The sequence below is a fragment of the Hyperolius riggenbachi genome, chromosome 1, assembly GCF_040937935.1.
Source record: "Hyperolius riggenbachi isolate aHypRig1 chromosome 1, aHypRig1.pri, whole genome shotgun sequence".
Lineage (NCBI taxonomy): Eukaryota > Metazoa > Chordata > Amphibia > Anura > Hyperoliidae > Hyperolius > Hyperolius riggenbachi.
The window spans coordinates 275,664,485-275,686,041 of NC_090646.1; the positions used below are offsets into that span (position 1 = coordinate 275,664,485).

General features: G+C 41.0%; 1 protein-coding gene across 7 annotated transcripts in view; it reads right to left on the bottom strand.

Annotated features, from left to right (window-relative positions):
• EPHA5 (EPH receptor A5) overlaps positions 1-21,557 on the bottom strand; it is a 479,253-nt gene that overhangs the window by 359,928 nt on the left and 97,768 nt on the right. The window contains exons 1-2 of one of the 7 annotated variants that reach the window (XM_068233608.1): positions 17,040-17,288; positions 6,680-6,745 (exon numbers count right to left, since the gene is read on the bottom strand). The exons of 3 other annotated variants lie outside the window; for them this stretch is intronic. In XM_068233608.1, the coding sequence (XP_068089709.1) occupies positions 6,680-6,706 (27 nt within the window). In that variant the 5' untranslated portion in view covers positions 6,707-6,745; positions 17,040-17,288. Of the gene's footprint in view, positions 1-6,679; positions 6,746-9,674; positions 9,698-17,039; positions 17,289-18,393; positions 18,417-21,557 lie in introns of those variants that run through there. 3 more of the 7 variants (XM_068233612.1, XM_068233609.1, XM_068233611.1) reach the window with 3 other exon arrangements.

The following is a 21,557-nucleotide window of genomic DNA, read 5'->3' on the forward strand; positions in this document are numbered from 1 at the left end:
GAAAAAGGCTGTAACATAAGAAAATGTGAAAAAAGTGATGTGCTGTGAATACTTTCCAGATGCACTGTAACACTTGCTGTAAATAAAATAAAAAGCAACTCCTGGGCAAGAGTTCAACTATCATATAGTAAGTAGCATTCTCATTTGCTTATAGGCCTTAGTCTTATTGGCAATATTGCTGCTCATTTATAAATGAATATAAAACTGCAACATAGGTTTGAAAAAAATCTTTAATGATAGCCACTTTTATAGTATAAAAAAACAAAATAAATGCAAAATGATTCTGCTGCCAGGATAAACCAATACACAAGAAGGCTGGTTTGACCCAAAGACATCATATGGCCTACTGTCTCTATAGCTATAATTTAGGCCATTTCTTTTCCAGCAACCTATCGTCAGAAGCTCAAAGAAAACCACCAGATGATTACTGTTGAGGAAGAAGCAATAACCCATTAAAAACCCCTCGCTCTCACTTTTTTCACGTATAAAGAGCTGGCATTAGCAGTGTCTGCTATGCAGTCAACATTTATCCATGCAGACATTCTTACTACTGACATTAATGCTGTGTGTGTATTATCTGGCCCCAAGATTCCCACTGATCTTAGTATTGCGCTCTGATCTTAACAGCTCTCTCCCCAAGATAAAGATCTCTAGATGAGTGTCTGTGAGCTCAACGTAAGGGTTGATACTTCAGTTTACTGTGCGTTCTCACAATTATATCCTGATCAATTGGTTTATGGCCTTGTAAAGGCCTGATGAAACAAGCTATTGTTGTAGGCTACCTATGTATACTGACCTACACCATTGAGTTTACATGTGATTTTTTGTAAAAAAAAATACTTATCGCATTTTTGTATTTTTTTGCAATAAAATTTGAGAATTTGAATGCCTGCAAGATTATATCTGCGGTGTTTCCTGAAATAAATCATCATTCTACTCTAACAAAAGTTTTGAAATGTGTGTGGTGGATTGCCCATTACGGATAAACGGACTTTTGCTAATCTTTATTAACCACTTCAGGATTCGGCGTACGGTTAACTACGCCCCTGAATCCTGAAGTGGATTGCATGGAAACGACCGCTCATACTCCATGTCAGTTCACGGAGGGTGTCTCCGTGAACACCCTGCGAGCCTCCGATCGTGGCTCGCAGGGTAAATGTAAACACACGGGGAAGATCTTCCCCGGTGTTTACATGTATACGGCGCTGCTGTGCAGCAGCGCCGTGGCGGAGATCGGCGATCCCCGGCCTCTGATTGGCCGGGGACCGCCGGCACCTGATAGGCTGAAGCCTATCCTATCCGGCGCAGGACGGAATTCCGTCCTGCGCCGCTCACAGGGGGAGGTAGAGGGAGGGAAGGGGAAGGCGGCCAGGAAGCGCTGCGGAGGGGGGCTTTGAAGAGAGCCCCCCCCGCAAGCGCAAGCAGCCGGCGGCGATCAGACCCCCCCAGCAGGACATCCCCCTAGTGGGGAAAAAAGGGGGGAAGTCTGATCGGCCTGGCTGCTAGCTGATCGGTGGTGCGGGCTGGAGAGCCCACGCAGCACCGATCAGCAAAACCACCCGGTATCCGGAAGTGGTTAATATCACACACAACTTGTTTAGATCAGTTTTAGCAATGAAATGAATTAACTCAAAGCCTATTTTTTTTTTTTTTTTGTATAGGTTAGCCATGCCAGTCTTAATTTATTATTGGTGGCGTTATTACCATGCAGTTTTACACACACACCCTATATGTGTAACAATTTATATGGCGCACCAAAACTTGCTAAGGACAACCAAAGTTTGAGAGGTGCAAGAAGTGGATGAGGAACATTCAATTTATAGTGTATAATGAATAATAAACCTTTTGTTTGAAACTGGCTTTGCCCCTTCCTTTGAGGTAAGCCATTTTTATTATTTTTATGTCTTGCTTTTTTTAGTCACATAATATAGATATACCCATTATTCCCATTATTTAAGAAGGGCAAAAAATCAGATCCAGGAAATTATAGACCTGTAAGCTTAACATCAGTTGTATGCAAACTATTTGAGGGGTTACTAAGAGATACTATACATGACTTCATACTAGAAAATAATCTTATTTCTCAGCATCAACATGGGTTTACTAAAGACAGGTCCTGTTTGACTAACATGCTCAGCTTTTATGAGGTAGTGAATGCTAATATGGATATTGGGAATGCTGTAGATGTGATATACTTGGACTTTGCAAAGGCCTTCGACACTGTTCCCTACAAAAGTCTGGTGCAAAAGATGAGGATGCAAGGATTGGGGAGTCTGTGTGCATGGATAGGGAACTGGCTAATGGACAGAAAACAAAGAGTTGTGGTCAATGGATCGTACTCAAAATGGGAGACTGTTAGCAGTGGGGTCCCACAGGGGTCTGTACTGGGTCCAGTGCTCTTCAATTTATTTATTAATGACCTAGTAGATGCAGTAGTGAGCAATGTTGCTATTTTTGCAGATGACAGGGGCGTCGCTAGCCCTGTCATCTATCCTGGGGTGCCACTGATCTCCGCCCGGCCCCCTCTGGCAGTGGCTCCCTCCAGCCGCCGCCGCCGCGTCACTCAGACCTCAGGATCAGGCGGCGAGCCGGTGACCAATCGTGCGGGCGCTAGGACCCAGCGCCCGCACTGATATGCGGAAGTGACATCACTTCCGCATATCGAGCGGGTGCGTCCAGCGCCCGCTCTTACTGGTCGGGTCGCCGCTGATCCTGAGGTCTGCTACAAGGTAAGGGGGGTGGGGGGAGCAGCGGCGGCGGTGGCGGCGGCGGGGGGGGGGCCTCCCTGGCACTCACTCACTCCCTAAAGGGGCTCCCTGGCACTCACTCACTCCCTAAAGGGGCTCCCTGGCACTCACTCCCTAAAGCGGCTCCCTGGCACTCACTTCCTAAAGGGGCTCCCTGGCACTCACTCACTCCCTAAAGGGGCTCCCTGGCACTCACTCACTCCCTAAAGCGGCTCCCATGGCACTCACTCACTCCCTAAAGGGGCTCCCTGGCACTCACTCACCCCCTAAAGGGGCTCCCCCTGGCACTCACTCACCCCCTAAAGGGGCTCCCCCTGGCACTCACTCACTCACTCACTCACTCACTCCCTAAAGGGGCTCCCTGGCACCCACTCACTCCCTAAAGGGGCTCCCTGGCACTCACTCACTCCCTAAAGGGGCTCCCTGGCACTCACTCACTCCCTAAAGGGGCTCCCTGGCACTCACTCACTCACTCACTCCCTAAAGGGGCTCCCTGGCACTCACTCACTAAAGGGGCTCCCTGGCACTCACTCACTCACTCACTCCCTAAAGCGGCTCCCCTGGCACTCACTCACTCCCTAAAGGGGCTCCCTGGCACTCACTCCCTAAAGGGGCTCCCCCTGGCACTCACTCCCTAAAGGGGCTCCCTGGCACTCACTCACTCCCTAAAGAGGCTCCCTGGCACTCACTCACTGCCTGAAGGGGCTCCCTGGCACTCACTCACTGCCTGAAGGGGCTCCCTGGCACTCAATCACTGCCTGAAGGGGCTCCCTGGCACTCACTCACTGCCTGAATGGGCTCCCTGGCACTCACTCACTGCCTGAAGGGGCTCCCTGGCACTCACTCACTGTGATTTTTTCCCTTTTGGGGCTAATTGGACCATGCCGTGTAAGGGTTTTTTCGCCTTCCTCTGGATCAACAGGGATATGTGAGGGAGCAGGCTGGTGTTGTACTTTGTTTTCTGGTTGAACTCGATGGACGTATGTCTTTTTTCAACCATAGTAACTATGTACCATTCATCCACCACCACCTATTTTTTGGGCGCCTTCATCCCTCCTAGTTGTTTGGATGAGGAACAGTTTGTTATTGATTACCACTATTCGAAGCATTTGTAGAAGTCCTTATTACCAGCACAGAACCAATAGAATGTTAATACTTTTGTTAAGGGAGGGCTCCTCAGGGTCCCTCTGGTCAAAAGGCAATAGTGCGATCACAACCTCTGCATGTCCTACTGCTACGGCATGCTTGTGGTAAAAAAACAAAACAAAAAAACTCTGTTGCCTAGCTTGAAAAAAAGAGTAATGTAATAAGTAACTACATACAGCATATTTTTCCATCTCTTTATGGTAGAATGATAAGAGTGTCAGGTATCTCTAAAAGTGCCACTGTTCCTCTTACCTAGGCTGTAATCTGTCCCAAACATTTCTAAAGATAGGATTAAGCCTTGACAACTGCACCCTTAAATTAATTTCCAATCTTGCATTAATCATTTTTCTGTAATCAGGGGCTATTCACTGCAAATTTACATCTCATTTCTGTTGACCAAACTGTCACATTAGGCCTCTGAAGCTTATTCAAGCTTAAATGATTATATTCCCCTAATAAACACTGAAGTCTTTTCAGTCTGGCTGTCTTGAGTTGCATTAATGTGATTCAGTAACAGGATGGAGCAGAGTCAGCATTGTTTGCTGTTGGTGGCAAGGACTCTGAACAGGAGAACTGCTATGCTTATTCAATGCAAGCTCTGGCCATCACTGGTGCTCACCAGCTACAAAGCAGAGGGGTCACAGGAGCTTGTAAAGAGAAACTCTTTAAAGTTTTGTCTCATTTGTCATTCCATTCACTGGCTGAGATTACTTTGTAACGTCTCTTGGCTATATGCCTAACATAGGATCCGGCAGAGACTAGCTGACCACTCTTGTTTTCAAAAAGCCAAAATAAAATAAAGCTACACCAGCTCTTTTATTTGTTTTAGGATTTAATTGGAAATTAAATTATTGTGGATGGAATGGCACTGCCAGTATTAAAATAGTTACAGTTTGTATCAATCTTGTTTGCATGAGTTATTTTATTATTTATATATTTTATACTTTATTTTATTTTATACACATCTCCAGAGATCTCCAAGCATTTCAAGTGTGTGTGTGTGTCTATTCATGTGGGAGTGTGTGTGTGTGTGTCTATGTATGTGGGAGTGTGTGTGTGTGTGTGTGTGTGTGTGTGTGTGTGTGTGTGTGTGTAGTGTGTGTGTGTGTGTGTGTGTAGGTGTGTGTGTGTGTGTGGTGTGTGTGTGTGTGTGTGTATGTGAGTAGTGTGTGTGTATGTGAGTAGTGTGTGTGTGTGTGTGTGTGTGTGTGTGTGTGTGTAGGTGTGTGTAGGTGTGTATGTGTGTGTGTGTGCAGGGGGGGGGGGGGGTGTACAGTATCATAATAAGTGATCCAGCAAACCTGGCCTGGATCTATTAACAATTATCAGGTCACAGTAAGGGTTTTTGAAAGGTATGTGAATTACTGGTATTGTTTTTTATTAAATTCAGAAAAATCCTTTTTACTTAACTAAAAAAAAAATCACTATGTACACTTTCATGAGATTGCAAATATTAACTTTTAAACTTTTCACCAAGCCTCGATGTTTGCTAAAATATACCCACTGGAGATGTTTTAAGGCATACATGGAAAACAGGCAGTGTCGGACTGGGAGCTGGAAAAGCTGAGGAAATCCACTTGCTGGCCAAGCAGCAGTAATCAGGTGTTGCTGCTCACAGTGAAGACTTGCTACAGGTTTCTATTGGGAGTGATAATACATGGTTACTGCTGCTTGGCCAGCAGGTGGATTTCCTCCTTGCAGTCCAACACTGAAAACAGGTGTGTTAATTTGGGCACTATGATTGTTATCTGAATATTGTTTATGATATTCTTATAACAATTTTGCATTGCTTATTTCTGTGCTGTTATTTCTGTCTTTCCTTATCCCATCTCCTAACACTAATAGTCCAATAATGATACCTAACACTAACCTCTGTCCTTATCCCACTTTGGAGCAATGAACAAACTTCTATCAGGACAAGACAAGTGATATTCTTACAGATGGTGGCATATACATCCACACAAAATATGCCGGTGCCTCATATAATCTTGATAAACACTATGGCCCATATGCAATTCACTTTTTCACTTAAGTTTTCTCCTAGGACAGGGATGTCAAACGGGTCCTTCGAGGGCCGAGGTCCTCACACATTTTTGACACAGCTCAAATTAATTGATAGGCCTGAATTAGGAAAGGTGTGGTCCATCAGGTAGAACACATTCTTCTCTTCCTAGGTCCACCCTAAACACTGGCATGGATCCGGCCCTCCAGGCCTGGAGCTCGACACCTGTGTCCTAGGAGATACGTTTTTTTATCTTCAATTTATAACTTTTGAGCACTTTGCAATGGAAAAAGTACCCAAAAATTGATGAAAAAGTACTATCAAAATTATTTTGCGTATTTGTATGCTTGCTGGTTGTTTAGCGGGCATTTTTTTGACAAGTTTAAAAATTTCACCCAGGAGAAAACTCAGGTGAAAAAAGTGAATTGCATATGGGCCTATGGCCCTTATTCAACTCACTTTTTCTCCTATGTTTTCTCCCAGAAGATAATTTATCATCTTTTGTTTAAATTAACTTTCAGCACTCTGCAATTGAAAAAGTACCAAAAAGTTGGTGAAAAAGTATTGCCAAAATTATTCTGAGTATGTTCTTGCTTGCTGGTGACTTAAAAGCCACTTTATCGATTAGGTGTAAAAATATCACCTAGGAGAAATCTTCGGAGGAAAAGTGAATTAATTAAGGACCATAAGTGAAAGTACTAAATGATTTACATCAGTGACAAGTAATAACATACATAACTCTCCAAACATCAGTAAAGACATATATGTGATAGAAATATACTACCATGCTTCCATCCAACTTCCCACACATACATGGAGTTCCCCTTTAAGGAATTAGAGAAGGTTGCTTCTGTGAAATAAAAATGTTCAGATCGAAAAATTAGGTGGATTCAGTAACAAAGTTCTCATTAATGTTGTTTCCAGCCACATGTGTCTGCAATCACTTTGTTTACCTACAAGGTACTGTAAATTGAAGTTTTTTGCAACCATAAGTTTTTCAAATGTTTCGGCAACAATGTATGGATCGGCAGACAAAGGGACAATGCGGTGCATGACAGGAGCAGCGGAAAGTAAGAGGGGTAAGGAGGGAGATCAATGGACTCATTCGCTGCTCGGATGAGATGATCCAACCGGTCCTGGTCTCTTGCCAACACTTGGTCGGGATCAGGGGCCACCAAATGCATGCTAGTTTATCAGCAGAGGCAGCCCCGAATGGATGCCTTGGCCTGCCCTACAAGCATTTAGTGTGTGTACAAGGCTTTATTCTGTCATATGGCCAGTACAACTAACTTGGTGAGAGAGGAAGAGGCAGGAACAATTTGCATTTCAGATAAAAGTCTCCTTCTCATTAAACATTAAACTGAAGCCAGACAAATTGCAATCATAAGACAGCAACCAGTTTCCTTCACACGATTTGGGCACAGGTTCACTTCAAAGTATTCATATTTGTGGGGTCAGAGTTTATGTGCAATGCTATTTAGTTAGAACACTAAATTCTAGCGATCATGAGGTAAAAAGTTGCTCTTCAAGTAATAAGTATAAAAAGGACCTTTCTCAAGTAATAAGCATACAAAGGTAAAAAGGGCCTTTCTCTAAATAACCAGAAACTTGGATGATGTGTAAGTATGCATAGTAAATTTACACATCATCATTAATGAATGCATTTTCCTTTCCTCTTACACCAGTTGAGCAACACAACAGAAAACACCAATTGATTCAGTAATGAGATGTCTCTGACATGATGTGACATGACTGCTAGAGACTTGAGGTCATTGCTTATCCTACTGCTTATTGAGCATTGTGATAAGTGTTAATTAGCACAAATAAGCTCAGCCATTGCAAGTTCATGAAGCGCATCACATAAATACAATATGTGTACGACACAGCAAAACTGCATTTCAAGTGACCTTCGGGAAGCTTTGCTTTAGTGATCTGCCCATGACAATATCAGACTTTCTAGATCTCCATGCTATACCATTCACTTTTATTGCATGGTCTGAACTAAAATTCTTAGCTTTAAACTATTAGGTGTGCAATAGTTATCAAGCAATTACACAAAATATTCAAGGTGGATATTTATAATGTTACAGGAAAGAATATAGTACTTTAAGGCAAGGTTCACAATGGGATGTTGCAGAGCTGCATTATAAAATAATACACTACAATACACTACAATACACTACAATAAAAAAGTTCACAGTGCAACGTTGCATTGTAACATGTAGCATTATGGTAACGCACTGCTGCAGTGCATTACCTCTAAACACACACGTTACCTGGTACTGGAAAGCATACTTTTCATTTACTGTATGCTTTTCTGTACCTACTTAATGTGACAGTAATGCAGCATTGATCTGCGTTACCACTTTTTTGTTGCGTTGCTTTGTAATGTTGCTTTGCAACTTTACAACGCAACATCCCACTGTGAACATAGCCTAAGTCACGGCCCAAACGCAATTCATTTTTTCCCCTAAGTTTTCTCCTAGGAGATAAATTTTCATCTTCTGTTTAAACCAACTTTTCAGCAATTTGATACAGTTCCAAAAAGTAGTCAAAAAAGTACTTTACAGATGAGGTATGAAAATATCATTTAGGAATAAACTCTTGAGAAAAAGTGAAGTGCGTGTAGGCCAATGTCTCATATATAAAGTATAAAATAAAATAAAATTTCCAATGCTAGATTTTTGAGAGGAAACCAAGTATTGCTCCCCACAGAAGGGCATCTGGTAGTTCAGGGATATGTTATACCATGGCCATAACTTGCTACATTTCCTCTTTGTGAAACATGGGAATAGACTGAGCCATGCATTGGATATTAAAGGACACCTGAAATGAGAAGGATATTTATTTTCTTTTAAACAATGCAAATTGCCCAGTGGCTGTTCTGCCTATCTCTCTGCCTCTAATACTATTCTCCACAGAGCCTGCACAGGCACGCAGATTAGATGTTCTGGCTATAATTTTACAGCATTTGCCCCATGCCCGTTTCAGGTGTGTGGTTCAGACTCTACTAATGCATGAAGGATCAGCAGGAAGCCACGGAAATGGCATTATTTAAAAGGAAATAAAGATGGCAGCCTCCATATCCATCTTGTGTCCGGTGTCCTTTATAGGGGCACTATGGCGAAAAATTGTAAAATTTAAAATATGTGCAAAACCATACAAATAAGAAGTACAATTTTTCCCAGAGTAAAATGAGCCATAAATTACTTTTCTCTTATGTTGCTGTCACTTACAGTAGGTAGTAGAAATCTGACAGAAGCTACAGGTTTTGGGCTAGTCCATCTCTTCATGGGGGGATTCTCAGGGATTTATTTTCAAAAGTACTTAGTGAATGACAGTTGCTCTGTCTAACTGCCAAAAAACTGTGAAGCGAGCAGGGAAGCTGGGCAGCATCATTGTTTAAGTCCTTTTTAGGGATTTAAAAAGAATAAAAGCCTTGCTGAGAATTCCCTATGAATAGATGGACTAGTCCAAAATCTGTCACTTCTGTCAAATTTCTACTACCTACTGTAAGTTACAGCAACATAGGAGAAAAGTAATTTATTGCTCATTTTACTCTGGAAAAAAACATACTTCTTATTTGTTTATATTTGTACATATTTAAAATTTTAAAATTTTTCGCCATAGTGCCCCTTTAATAATTTCTGTAATATTGGTTCATATGTATTGGTTCATATATCATTAATAATGGCAAAATAGTTAAAGGGAACCTGAACTGAGTAAAATTATTTAAAATAAACACACGATGTATCTGCAAATGAATATTATATACTCACCTCACAATCAGTTCCTCTCCGAAGCTCACCATTTTATTCCTAAAGTGATCCTTACCAGTTCTGACAAGATTTTTTCTGAAATATACCAGTTGCTGTCGGTTATATATCAGCTGCTGTCAGTTACAACTGAATGTGCAAGGTAATATCCATGTTTCTCTATGGCTCAAGTGGGCGATATAACAGTTTAACAGTGTGCTAACCAGAAAGCTGTTATGGGGTAATGGCCATTTTCAAAATTGAGGACAGAGAATTCCATCGATCCCAGTGGACATACAAGACCCATGAGAAGAGAAAGAGATTGCTGAGCAGACTACATGGGAGGTAAGAATGACCTGTGTATGTTTATTTTGACTTTTTATTTTAAATTCAGGTTCTCTTTAATGTACAGACTCTATAATATACTGAGATTACCGTATATACTCGCATAGAAGCCGAATTTTTGGGTCCAAAAAAGTGGCCCTAAAGTGGGGGTGTCGGCTTCTATGCGAGTCACCAAAAATGTAGAGACCTCCCGCAAAATGTATAGCACAAGTATGACCTCAAATAGCGTCCCCCTTACACAAACACTGCTCGAGTGCCCCCAGGGATTGCAGAGCCATGTACAGCATAACCGCACCTGATCCGAATGCCCCCCCCCCCTTCATTGCACAGTGGTCTGTGCTTCCTCCGATCAAGCGGGTGCACTGCTCGGCATTAGCATTGTGATAAACAGCGGTGCACGTCTTCTCTCTGTCCCGCGCTGACAGGATTCAGCCTACTTCTACCTCACAGTCTCTTCTCTATGACGTAATAACAGGGCGCCATGGAAACGAAACTGTGAGGGAGAAGTAGGCTGAATCCTGTCAGCGCGAGCCGGAGAGAAGACGCGCACCGCTGTGTAGCACAATGCTAATGCTGTGCAGTGCACCTGCTTGATTGGTGGAAGCTCATACCGCTGTGCATCACCGCACTAATGCCAGGGAGGGCATTAACGCGAATGGATGCAGCACACACCCCTGTGCATTGACTGGAGGGGGCATTTGGGTCAAGTAAGGAAGAATGTTATGCTGCACATGGATACTGGGTGTACTCTGGCAGTGTTTTTGCAGGGGGACTATTTTGTCATAAGTGTTATACATTTTACTGTGAGGCAGTTGGGCAGTGTTTGTGTTGGGGGGGACTATTATTATTGTCATACAAGTAATTGTGCTATACATTTTGACTGGGGGGGGGAGGGGCACCCAGGCAGTGTTTGTGTAGGTGGGAATATTTGAGAGTGTGTGTGTGTGTGTGTTTTTACATTGTCACACCATCAGTGCACTATATAGAGGCACCTGTGACAGTGGTTCTGCTCGCCTGCCTTCACTGTGATTCCTACCCTCGGCTTGTATGAGAGTCACTCAATTTTACCCCTTTTTTTAAGTAAAACTTAGGGGGTCGGCTTATATGCGAGTCGGCTTATATGCGAGTATATACGGTAACCCTTAGACTGCTGCCAGCATCTTTAGGTGTTCTAAGTGTTTGCATCCATATGCCACAGACATCTAAAAGCTTTTTAATGTAAAACTACTTCTGCCTGGCCTGCAGCAGACATATATAGGCATTTTTGTGTCGATGTGATCTTTTGCCACAGATGTCTAAACGGTGTTAAATTTAAAGTTTTGTCTCAGTGCCAACTTTCTACTTTACTTAAAATAAGCAAATAATTCTAAGTTGATGCAGAAATATGCGAATGTTACTGCAAATTTATTCAGCTTGAATATGGACCAGTGGCATGTTTTTACTGCAAGATTTGTTTAGTCCATTTTACAGTACATTTTTATAATAATTAGTACAGTTCTGTATCATAACAATTAGCATAATTCTCAATCATCTCGATTTGCACCTTAATAACAATCCTACTGAATAATTTTGACTTTGGTACGTGTAGACTTGGGCAAGAAACTTTAATAAACACAATTCAGACATAGATAGAACTGGCATGTACCTTATGTAAAAAAATAGCTAGCAGTCTAAGGGTTAAAGGTAAGCTGTCTATTACAGTATAGGCATCAGTAGACATTCAGTAGAAGTTCTCTAAAAATAATCAAATGTCATCATGCACTTCTGTCCATCCAAGCGACAGCTTCCTGACATTGAATCCGAGCACTTACTGGTATATGTTATTTAAAAATTAAAGAGCAACACACACAAGGAACTCAATGAAGCTGTCTAATGTAACCACAATAAATATTTGTATCCCACCAAGCAACCCATACAAATACCTAGTAAGTATCTGTTTTTCAAAAGAGGGCTTTACAGAGCAGTGGACCCATCACAACAAGCTGATGTCAATGTAAATCTCTAATGTGCCTCAATGAGCAGATTTGCTCAATGACCTGGACCTCATATCCATTTCTTCCCACAGTGCAAGCCACTAGACCTGCTTGATTGCTCTTGGTAAACGCTTTAATGTTGAACCTAGTAAATAAGAGACATTCTCATTACACTTTGCTTCACACATACTTTTTTTCTCAGTTTTCCATCCAGTATAATAACTGGAACATCAAACTGATGTTAAAAGGATGCCCAAAGCACATGTACACTTCCCCCTGTTGGGCACCTGACAACTCTAGTATAGTTATAGTTCACAGTATTCTCATCATCTGAATGGCCCTAAATTTGAACCTGAAAAATGAAACCGGGTGTTCTATCTTGCTGGCACCATCCTATACACGCCCAACACATACTGCAGATTCATATTAAATTCAGAGACCCCGAACATGTGAGCAGCAAAAATGCAGACATACCCTGCAATAATATAATTCTTCCCTCCCAGTGCAGAGGCATGGTAAGGCCTAGCAAATTAGGGGTGGGATTAGGATCGCTGAAACTCATGGAAAGGGTATTTTTAGAATCACATCTTGGTCAGAAGCACGTTAACTGATGTTTTTTTCATAATATTATTTCAGAAGTGAGGTGGAGAGTTGGAACATTTGCACTGTCTCTGTTGCTGGTTGTTTCCCCTTTCTTCAACTCTTTGTTATGATGGAAGGAGAACAAAAGTAAGGCCAAATGTTCATGAAGTGGGCACAGGAACTTGACACAGGTTCTAACCATTCCCCACCATATCCAAGAACAAGACAAATATTTGTAGCTGAAGTTAAATGCCACATTTTCTTAAAAGACATCCAAGGTGAAAAAAAGATTATGAGATAAACCGTTGTATCTATCCTTCTTTTCCTAAAAATGACCCTTTTTTTAGCTATCCCACGGTTTTATTTTATGTTTAAATCTAATATATAAGTTTTTACTGTTTCATGGCCTCTTCTCAATGACACATTCATTGAAGTATGCCAGAGCTAAAATCTATGAGCTATTGCCCCTTTTTATCTCTCTTCTGCTCTCAGAAGCCATTTTCTGCCAGGAATGTGTTACATACAAATTTTATGACTGTAATTCCTAATCAGTGAGTGTTACACTATAGTCCGACCCGGTCGGGTCCAGAAACTGTCTCTTGCATACCTTATTTTTTACTATTTCAGGCAGAGAAAGTTAAAAAGGAATATAGACTAGTTATTTGTGTGCTTGGCACTGTACATACACATGTCTATCTCATCATGTCACATGTCACATCGTGTGTCCTTTAACCTCCTTGTCGGTTTTCCCGACCTGAGCTCGGGGTAGAAAAAACAAGCTATTAGCGGTGATCCCGAGCTCAGGTCGGGGTATGCATTGCAGAGCTTTACTTGAAGTTGTGGAGTCCCGCGCGCGATCTCGCTGCGCAGCGGGACTCCAGCCTCTCTCCCCGGCAGTGTGGGGTCTTTCCCTGGCCGCCGGGATCCCCCATGTCCCCGCTATTCTTCCGGGGACACGGCAGCCAGTTGGAACAGCGGAGCCGTGGTGGCAGCAGAGCAGTGGTGGCAGCGTGACGTCATCGGGGGCGGGGCTAATATTGAAAACGAACTTCTCTATATTAGAGAAATATAGAGAAGTTTGTTTATATGTATATTAGCGCCATCTTGTGGGCAAAGAGAAAACTGCAGCACAGGAGCCCAGGAAGGTACAATTTTTTTTTTATTTTGCTGCAGATCTCCCTGCCAGAATGATTTTTTTCAGGTTTTAGGGTCTGAAAGAGTGAAAAAAAATTGCACCGCTTTTAGACCCTAAAATCTGGAAAGAATCAGACCGCCAAGGAGGTTAAAGAGGAACTGTAACATCATAGAGTACAATGTATTAAATTATTCAGAATACTAATTTTTACATTCTTCATTAATCCTTTGGGGTTTAGCATCAGAAACACTTATTTTTATATTTATACATTATATAAATTATATCATATTAGATAGCAATACATCTATTGTTCTATAAAGCACTGTGGCATAGTGGTTAGCACTCTTGCCTTGCAGCGATGTATTCCTGGTTCGAATCCCAGCCGGGGCACTATCTGCATGGAGTTTGCATGTTCTCCCCCTGTCTGCATGGGTTTCCTCTGAGCACTGCAGTTTCCTCCCACATCAGAAAACATACAGTTAAGTTAATTGGCTTCCCCCTAAATTGGCCCTAGACTACAATACATACACTACACGATACATACATAGACATATGGCTATGGCAGGGACTAGATTGTGAGCTCCTCTGAGGAACAGTGAGTGACAAGATGATATACTCCGTACAGCGATGTGTAAGATGTCAGTGCTACGTATATAATAAAATAATAATAATATTGGTCTGTAACCCCACTCTTTCACTAATGTTTAGCCTAGGCCATGATGTCACAGCACTCTGCCCCAAAGAGCTCTGAGACAATAGGGCCCATATGCAATTCATTTTTTCTCTTGAGTTTTCCCCTAGGATATAATTTTTCATCTGTAATTTACAATAACTTTTTTGCATTTTGCAAAAAAGTACCAAAAAGTAGGTGAAGACTGAAGAGGTACTATCAAAATGATTTTCATTATTTTCTTATTTTCTGGTGGCTTAAAAGGCATTGTGCTGACAAGGTGTGAACTCCTGAGTAAAAGTTAATTACATATGGTGTTGTTCCTGTACACTTCACAGAGGGGAAAAAATAAAACATTCCACAGCGAAACACCTTGCCAGCAGTAAAGATGCCACCAACTAAGATAAACTAAAGAATGTAAATAAGGGTAAGGACAAATTTTACAATGGGCAAACATTGGCTAAATAATTTATACATGAAATCAATAAATAACCAATTGTATTCATTTATTTAGATGTAATAAGTAAAGTTCTTCTTTAAGTCCCCCTTCTGCTCAACTACAATCTAAACCTGTGTTATCAGTAGAATAACGGGAATATTTCCCATCTTAAACCAACACGATATAACTCACAAGATGCACGGAAATCCTTTATTACTTTTATCAAGATGGTTCCTTAAGTCTCTATTGAAATCTGGTGAACAAGCTTTTAGGGGGAAATTGCATCCTCTTCATTGTGAGGCCAGATTTATGTTGGGACATTCAAACGCTTAATTTGGTGTTTAGATGCTGATCATGCTCCAGGAACAGAGAAATAGCACTGTTATTTGTTGTTTTCTCAAGTAGAACAACCTTTCGCTCTACTGAACTATATCATTACACTGTATTCATTGCTGATCCCGAGACACTGAGATAGCAGAGTATCTTTCAGGGAGTCTTGTTCCAGTTTAGCTAAGAACATGCAAATCTGTCTTCTCAATGCAATATTAATTTCGTCTGTGGCTTTATTAATGAAGCGTTGTACACCTAAAGCCGTGTAATAAACCCTGCTTTACTTCTTTATCCAACACTATAATTTAATGAGCAGCTTTGAACATTTATCTATGGCTCATACAGTATTTCTCTGAATGTGCAACTTCAGATTAGAAGTCGTGGGTGGTCTGTCCATGCTAACGACAGGGGTTCTCAAATCAGATCCTTTGCATGTGAAGGCTGGCTGCAATCACATTTATTTTACAGAATATTATAAACCGTAGATTCTGCAACATAAACAACTCATCTGTACTGACATTATTACTGGATTAATTGGTTTAATGCCCAATTTACAGAAGGTTTCTTGGGAGCCCTTCATCAGTCATCAGATGATGTTTGGACAACCAACATTGTTCATTGATCTTGCTATCAACTTCTTCACTGGGGCTGCTTTAGATACAAATATTCAAAACCACCAATTTAATTGTAAAAAAAATGCATCTAAGATGAATTAGCAAAAATGGAAATAAGAGGTATTTCATGCATCAGATCATGGGTTCCCAGCTCCTTACTGCTGAATTTTACCTTGTCCCCTAGCAGACCTAATTCATTCCCTCTGTAGTAGTAACTGCAGTGACACATTCCACTTAGAAGGAGAGCAAATCTGACTGCAGTCCCTGCCCCATAGCTAGGGGCATAACAACAGTTGCCCGGGCCCCCCAGCAAACAAGATTATATTGGGCCCATGTGCAGATGGAAGCCCCTGGAAGTGGCCACACACTGACTTACCCGGTAAGTATTAGCTCTGTGCTATGTGCATATATTTTCCTAGTCCCAATGCATTGCACGTCCTCTTCCTTCCAGCAGCCAAAAGTTTTAAGCCGTCACTGAGTCATACCAGAATATGGGGGAGTGACTGGGGGAGTGACTGAAACTTTTGTAAATTAGCAGCTGTATGATTGTAGTCAGGGACAGCACTCACAGAGAGAAACTTTTTATAAAAAGCTGTTTTAGGATATGGCGTGGGTTCTATTCCAAGGATACCGCTTAGAATATGGCCTTACCCTAGCTGAACCCCTCCACTGATGTCTAACCCTAACCAATTCCCCCACCGATGCCTATTGCCTAACCCTAACCAAACCCGTCCAGCATGCCAAACCCCACCCATGCCTAACCTGAACACCCCCCCATCACCACCACCACAAACACGGAAAACATCTGTGCCACCTTCAGGCACCAAGGGATTTTAGGCCATGTGTCATTTTATCGCTCACCTCCATTGCCCAAATTTCTGTTAATAACATACGTTAATGTATGTCCTTGCTGCTTTCTGAGGCCTCATTTGCCCTCCGACTGTTTCTTAGCAAGCCAGTATAAAGTATAACCATGTGCAATCATCATACCCCCTTCCCTCTTCCAGATCATGGTGCCGGGTAGACAGTCGAGCAGAAGGTTTATACTGGAAAAGCCAGTTGAAATGATTACTTGCAGTCATTCTGGATGTAATTTAATTAGAATATGCATCTAGTTTAATACACAGACATAACAATATACCTTTTCCCACACTCCGGTGAACTACTGTCAATGTAAAGACAGCACACCATTTACAGTAAGCAAATGACCCTGCAGAAAAGAAACATATTTCTTCATAACATATCACACCAGCCCCTTTACATTTAAAACATTGTCTCATGAGGTCATATTGTATACTTACCATTTATGTAGCTGTCACTTCAGTTTAAACAAATAAATTGACGTTGTGATTAATATTAAGTAGTGGGACAGACCCTCTTTGTGAAGATTTTATATGGAACTTCAAACCGCAATTTTACATGTACCAGAGGCACAGAGCTGCCAGGAGAAAAATATAAATCTCTCAAAATATCCTCTATGTTGTGCGTATAACTACCAACATCTGAAAGTTGAGGACGTAAAGGCATAGCAAAACATATTGCAAGAGAGTGTTCAGTGATGCACAGCTGCTAATAACAGCCTTTAACAGTACACTACACGATATTAAGAGGTCATCTGCAACTGGTTGCTATGGCATGCAGATGTTTACAGAGACTGATAAAATGTTAAATGTTTCAGCCTGAGCATTGCGTATCCTTAACTAAAAGTTACATTTCAGAAACAGAAGGCTATAATTCAAAATAAATGAGTAAAACTATATTATTATGCTGATTTCTGCCAACAGTTGAAGTCCTACATATGCTATTTGAATAGATAGATCAAAGGCTATTTCAATAAGAAAACAGACTAGCACATTTTTTGTAAAACGTTCTCTAATTAGTTTTACATTGACATTACTGGATCAATGTAAAGTATCCTGACGAGCAGAAGAAACATTTGCACAGGAAAAAGAATGAAAGCATAATTATTGTTGCCTATTGGTCCTTCAAGGACAGGGCTACAGTTAAAAAGCAAAATGTAGAAGGCAGACACATAAGTTATCATGGTAATTATGATATCTTTGCTTGGAAGTCTTCAGGTTACTTTCCTATTTCTACTAACATCTTTTTTTTGATAATTGTGAATTTTATTTGTAGATCCAATAAAATGTGTTCTGCTCTGAAAACTCATAGCTATAGTCACACTACTAATATATCAACAAAACTCCTTTAATCTAAATGTGCATACAGAATACATATATAAAAGCACAAAAAATAGTCAAGTATAAAATCCTTCCTTTAGCTAATTGGCTACTTAGTCCCATCTGTAGATTACAATAACATTCTTGATAAATACAGCCATCTAGCTGTTAAAATGGTTTGACGCTATGACACACCCAGAAATACCATGACATCACTTGTAATATTAATGAGGTCCCCCAAGGTGGAGCATTAGCTGCATCATATGTGAGCCTGTATTAGCATCCATGGGGAAGATATCAGCCCCATTCTGACCATGGGTGCACTAGTCATATGAGTAGGTGATACGTGATGTGTGATGCTGAGAAAAGTTCACCAAAAGCAATAGTAATATCCTATTGATACACCTAAAAGCAACACCCTACAGTTTAGGTCAACTGCTTTAACACACAGGGCTAATTTTCACTTCATCGTTACCTCATCAATGTTAAATCTTTTGCTGCAACGCCATTGCTCCCAAACTGCCCTTCTGGTGGTCAATCCAGTGTGAAACATTTTTTGTACAGGCTACAAAAAGCACATGAATGAAAAAAAAGCTCATTAAAGAGGAGCTGTCAGCCATACTATCTCAGAAAAAAACCCACATATATAAGTAGATAAAGAAAAATAAACACATATATAAGTAGATAAATACTTGCTCTACTTACATACCATATGTATTGCACTATCCACGTTTGGTTTTAGTGATTTTTCTATAGTAAAATAAAGAAAATCCTTCTTAGGTTTCTCCATTTTAACTGTGTCTATTTTGAAGCCAATCCTGATGTCAAGCACTATACAAATGTTCGGATTGTGATTATATAAAATATGAAACTATGGGTAGTTAATACAGAAATTATATATATCAAACATGCAACACCAAAGCCACACATAGGACATAAGTAGCTTAAGTTAAAGCCTTAAAGCCATCTTGTGAAGAAGTAAAAAAAAAAGTCAGTTAACCTGGGTAAAGGGATCCTCCAGAGGCTTCTCACATCCTCCTCCAGACCACCGCCCCTGCCCAGGACCCTCTGAAAGTTCACTGTCATGCTCCTGTGCACTGAGCATGGCACACTGGTTACCTGCTATTGTATAACACGGAGCTGCTCATGCACAGTCATACACAGACAAGCCTAAGGGCCTATTTCCACTACACGTAGTGACGCAGATTGGATGCAGAATGAATGCATAAAAACTGACTCCAATGATTGCCTATGGGCCTATTTCCACTAAACGCGATTTTTCTGATGCAGATTTTCCCATAGGCATTCATTGGAGTCAGTTTTTCCGCATCCATTCTGCATCCAATCTGCGTGTAGTGGAAACAGGCCCTTAGTCGAAAGAGGTTCAGAGGGTTATTACAGTGCTGGAACAGCAAGTTCGAGGGGATGGGGGAACCTTCTGGATTATCCAGAATCTTGCCTCTTCTAAGGGGAGTATCTGCCATAGGCCCTTTTTTCCCTATAGGCTACAGGTACTCTATTATGAAGTACCCTGTTTGCAATCTATGTCCGCAACCCTTGCACATGTAAATACAACAACTAGCGTGCTTGGGCTCAAATATAAAATGTAAAGGGAAAAAGAAAGCCCATATATACAGCACCACTGGAAACGGTACAAAAAAAGTTGATTCCAATATACTGACATATAATAATAAATGACACAATGAGATTCAAAGAATCAAATAAAACCAATTAAAATGCGACCAAATCCATATCCTGCTGAGGAAATATCATATAATACAATACTATAAGTGATAGCATCATAGTACATCAATTAGTAATGAAAAAATAAATATATAAATACCAGCAAAGTGGGCTTCTGATAAAAGCCCAGCAATGCTTGAACCCGGGTTCAGTAATAATAGTGCAAAATTGCTGTGCAAAGTGACAAATAGTAATATACAATACATATAGTGTACAAAAATATATATATACATGTAATGTGCAAAAGGCTGCAAACGACACTATATAGGAGCAGCCTATAGAGTAAAGTGCATAGGTAGAAAAAGTAAGAGTGCAAAAAATGGAGGATACTTATGCCCAAGAATAGCTGGTATGATGCAACAGCAGGAGAAGAGATAGGCACCCCTCAAGACAACCCCGCTAGCTCCGCGGGCGTGACCCCGCTTTGAAGGAGAGAGGACACCGCATTAAATGCACGCCAAACCGGATGTGACATCATTGCTGGCTACGAGGAGACAGGAAGGAGGAAGGACTACAAACCAGGATGGAGCGCAGCGGTGAATCCAGGAAGACGCTGTCAGTATATTGGAATAAACTTTTTTGTACCGTTTCCAGTGGTGCTGTATATATGGGCTTTCTTTTTCCCTTTACATGAAGTACCCTGTTTGTCACATTAATCTAGAATTACAGCCCAAAATCACTTATATAATTAGTAATATATTTGTAGTATGTGAGGATATGAATTTTGTATGTTAGCAAGCATGGCTCCTTAGTGACAGTTTTTGAATTTGAGTTCAGGCTCACTTATCTCCTCTGCTCCAGCCATCCTAAGATTTATTGTGTAGCATGGAGGGGTGGGAGGGGGTGGCAACAACAGTGTCATGCATAGGTTGGTGGTGAAATTCTGTGATATTCTGAGCAGTTGACGAGGTGATCAGAAGCCACCCAGATCACCCCTAAACAGAAGAGAGACAGCACCTTTTATTTTATTAAAGCTTGTAGCAAATGATGATGCCATAATATTGCTCTAAAATGTCTGACATCCTTAAAGAGAAACTCTGACCAAGAATTGAACTTTATCCCAATCAGTAGCTGATACCCCTTTTACATGAGAAATCTATTCCTTTTCACAAACAGACCATCAGGGGGCGCTGTATGACTGATATTGTGGTGAAACCCCTCCCACAAGAAACCCCTCCCACAAGAAAAGTACGTACTTTTTGGGCAGTTTCCTGTCTGTGAACCTTGTTGCATTGTGGAAAATAGCTGTTACAGCTGTTTCCAACTGCCAAAAACCATGCAGCAGCTACATCACCTGCCAACATGTTCACTGGAGTTCCTCTTTAATGCGATGGTGCAATGCAGTCATGCTGACAACCATCTTACCAATGACTGTCAAGGGGTAAACTTGTGAATAATTCTGCTTATAGAATGTATGAAAGGCAGGGTTTATATGCCTTCTTTGAATTGAAATAGGCTTTTTATGTTACCAATTTTTACATACTTAAAGAGGAACTTTAGCGAAAAGGGGAAAAAAATAAATCAATACATTGCATAGTGAGATGGTAAAAAGCAGAAGAGAGATCAAGAAATGATTAATATTTGCCAAGTAATTTGTTCATATTATTTGATCCATAATCAGCCTGCACATAATCATCCTTACAACTTGCAAATATAAAAAAAAAAGCAACTGCCATTATCTATAACCACACCCCCTAACAACGCATTAGGCCAAAAGGTTATTTTTTATAGATATACATGTGCACAGAGGGAGATACTAGTTGCTTGGCAGTTGACAACAGCTGTTATTTCCTATAATGCAACAAGGCTCGCAGATAGGAGCTGTCAGGACCTAAGTCCTGACATCACACTGTGGGAGGGGTTTCACCACAATATCAGCCATAAAGACCCATCCCC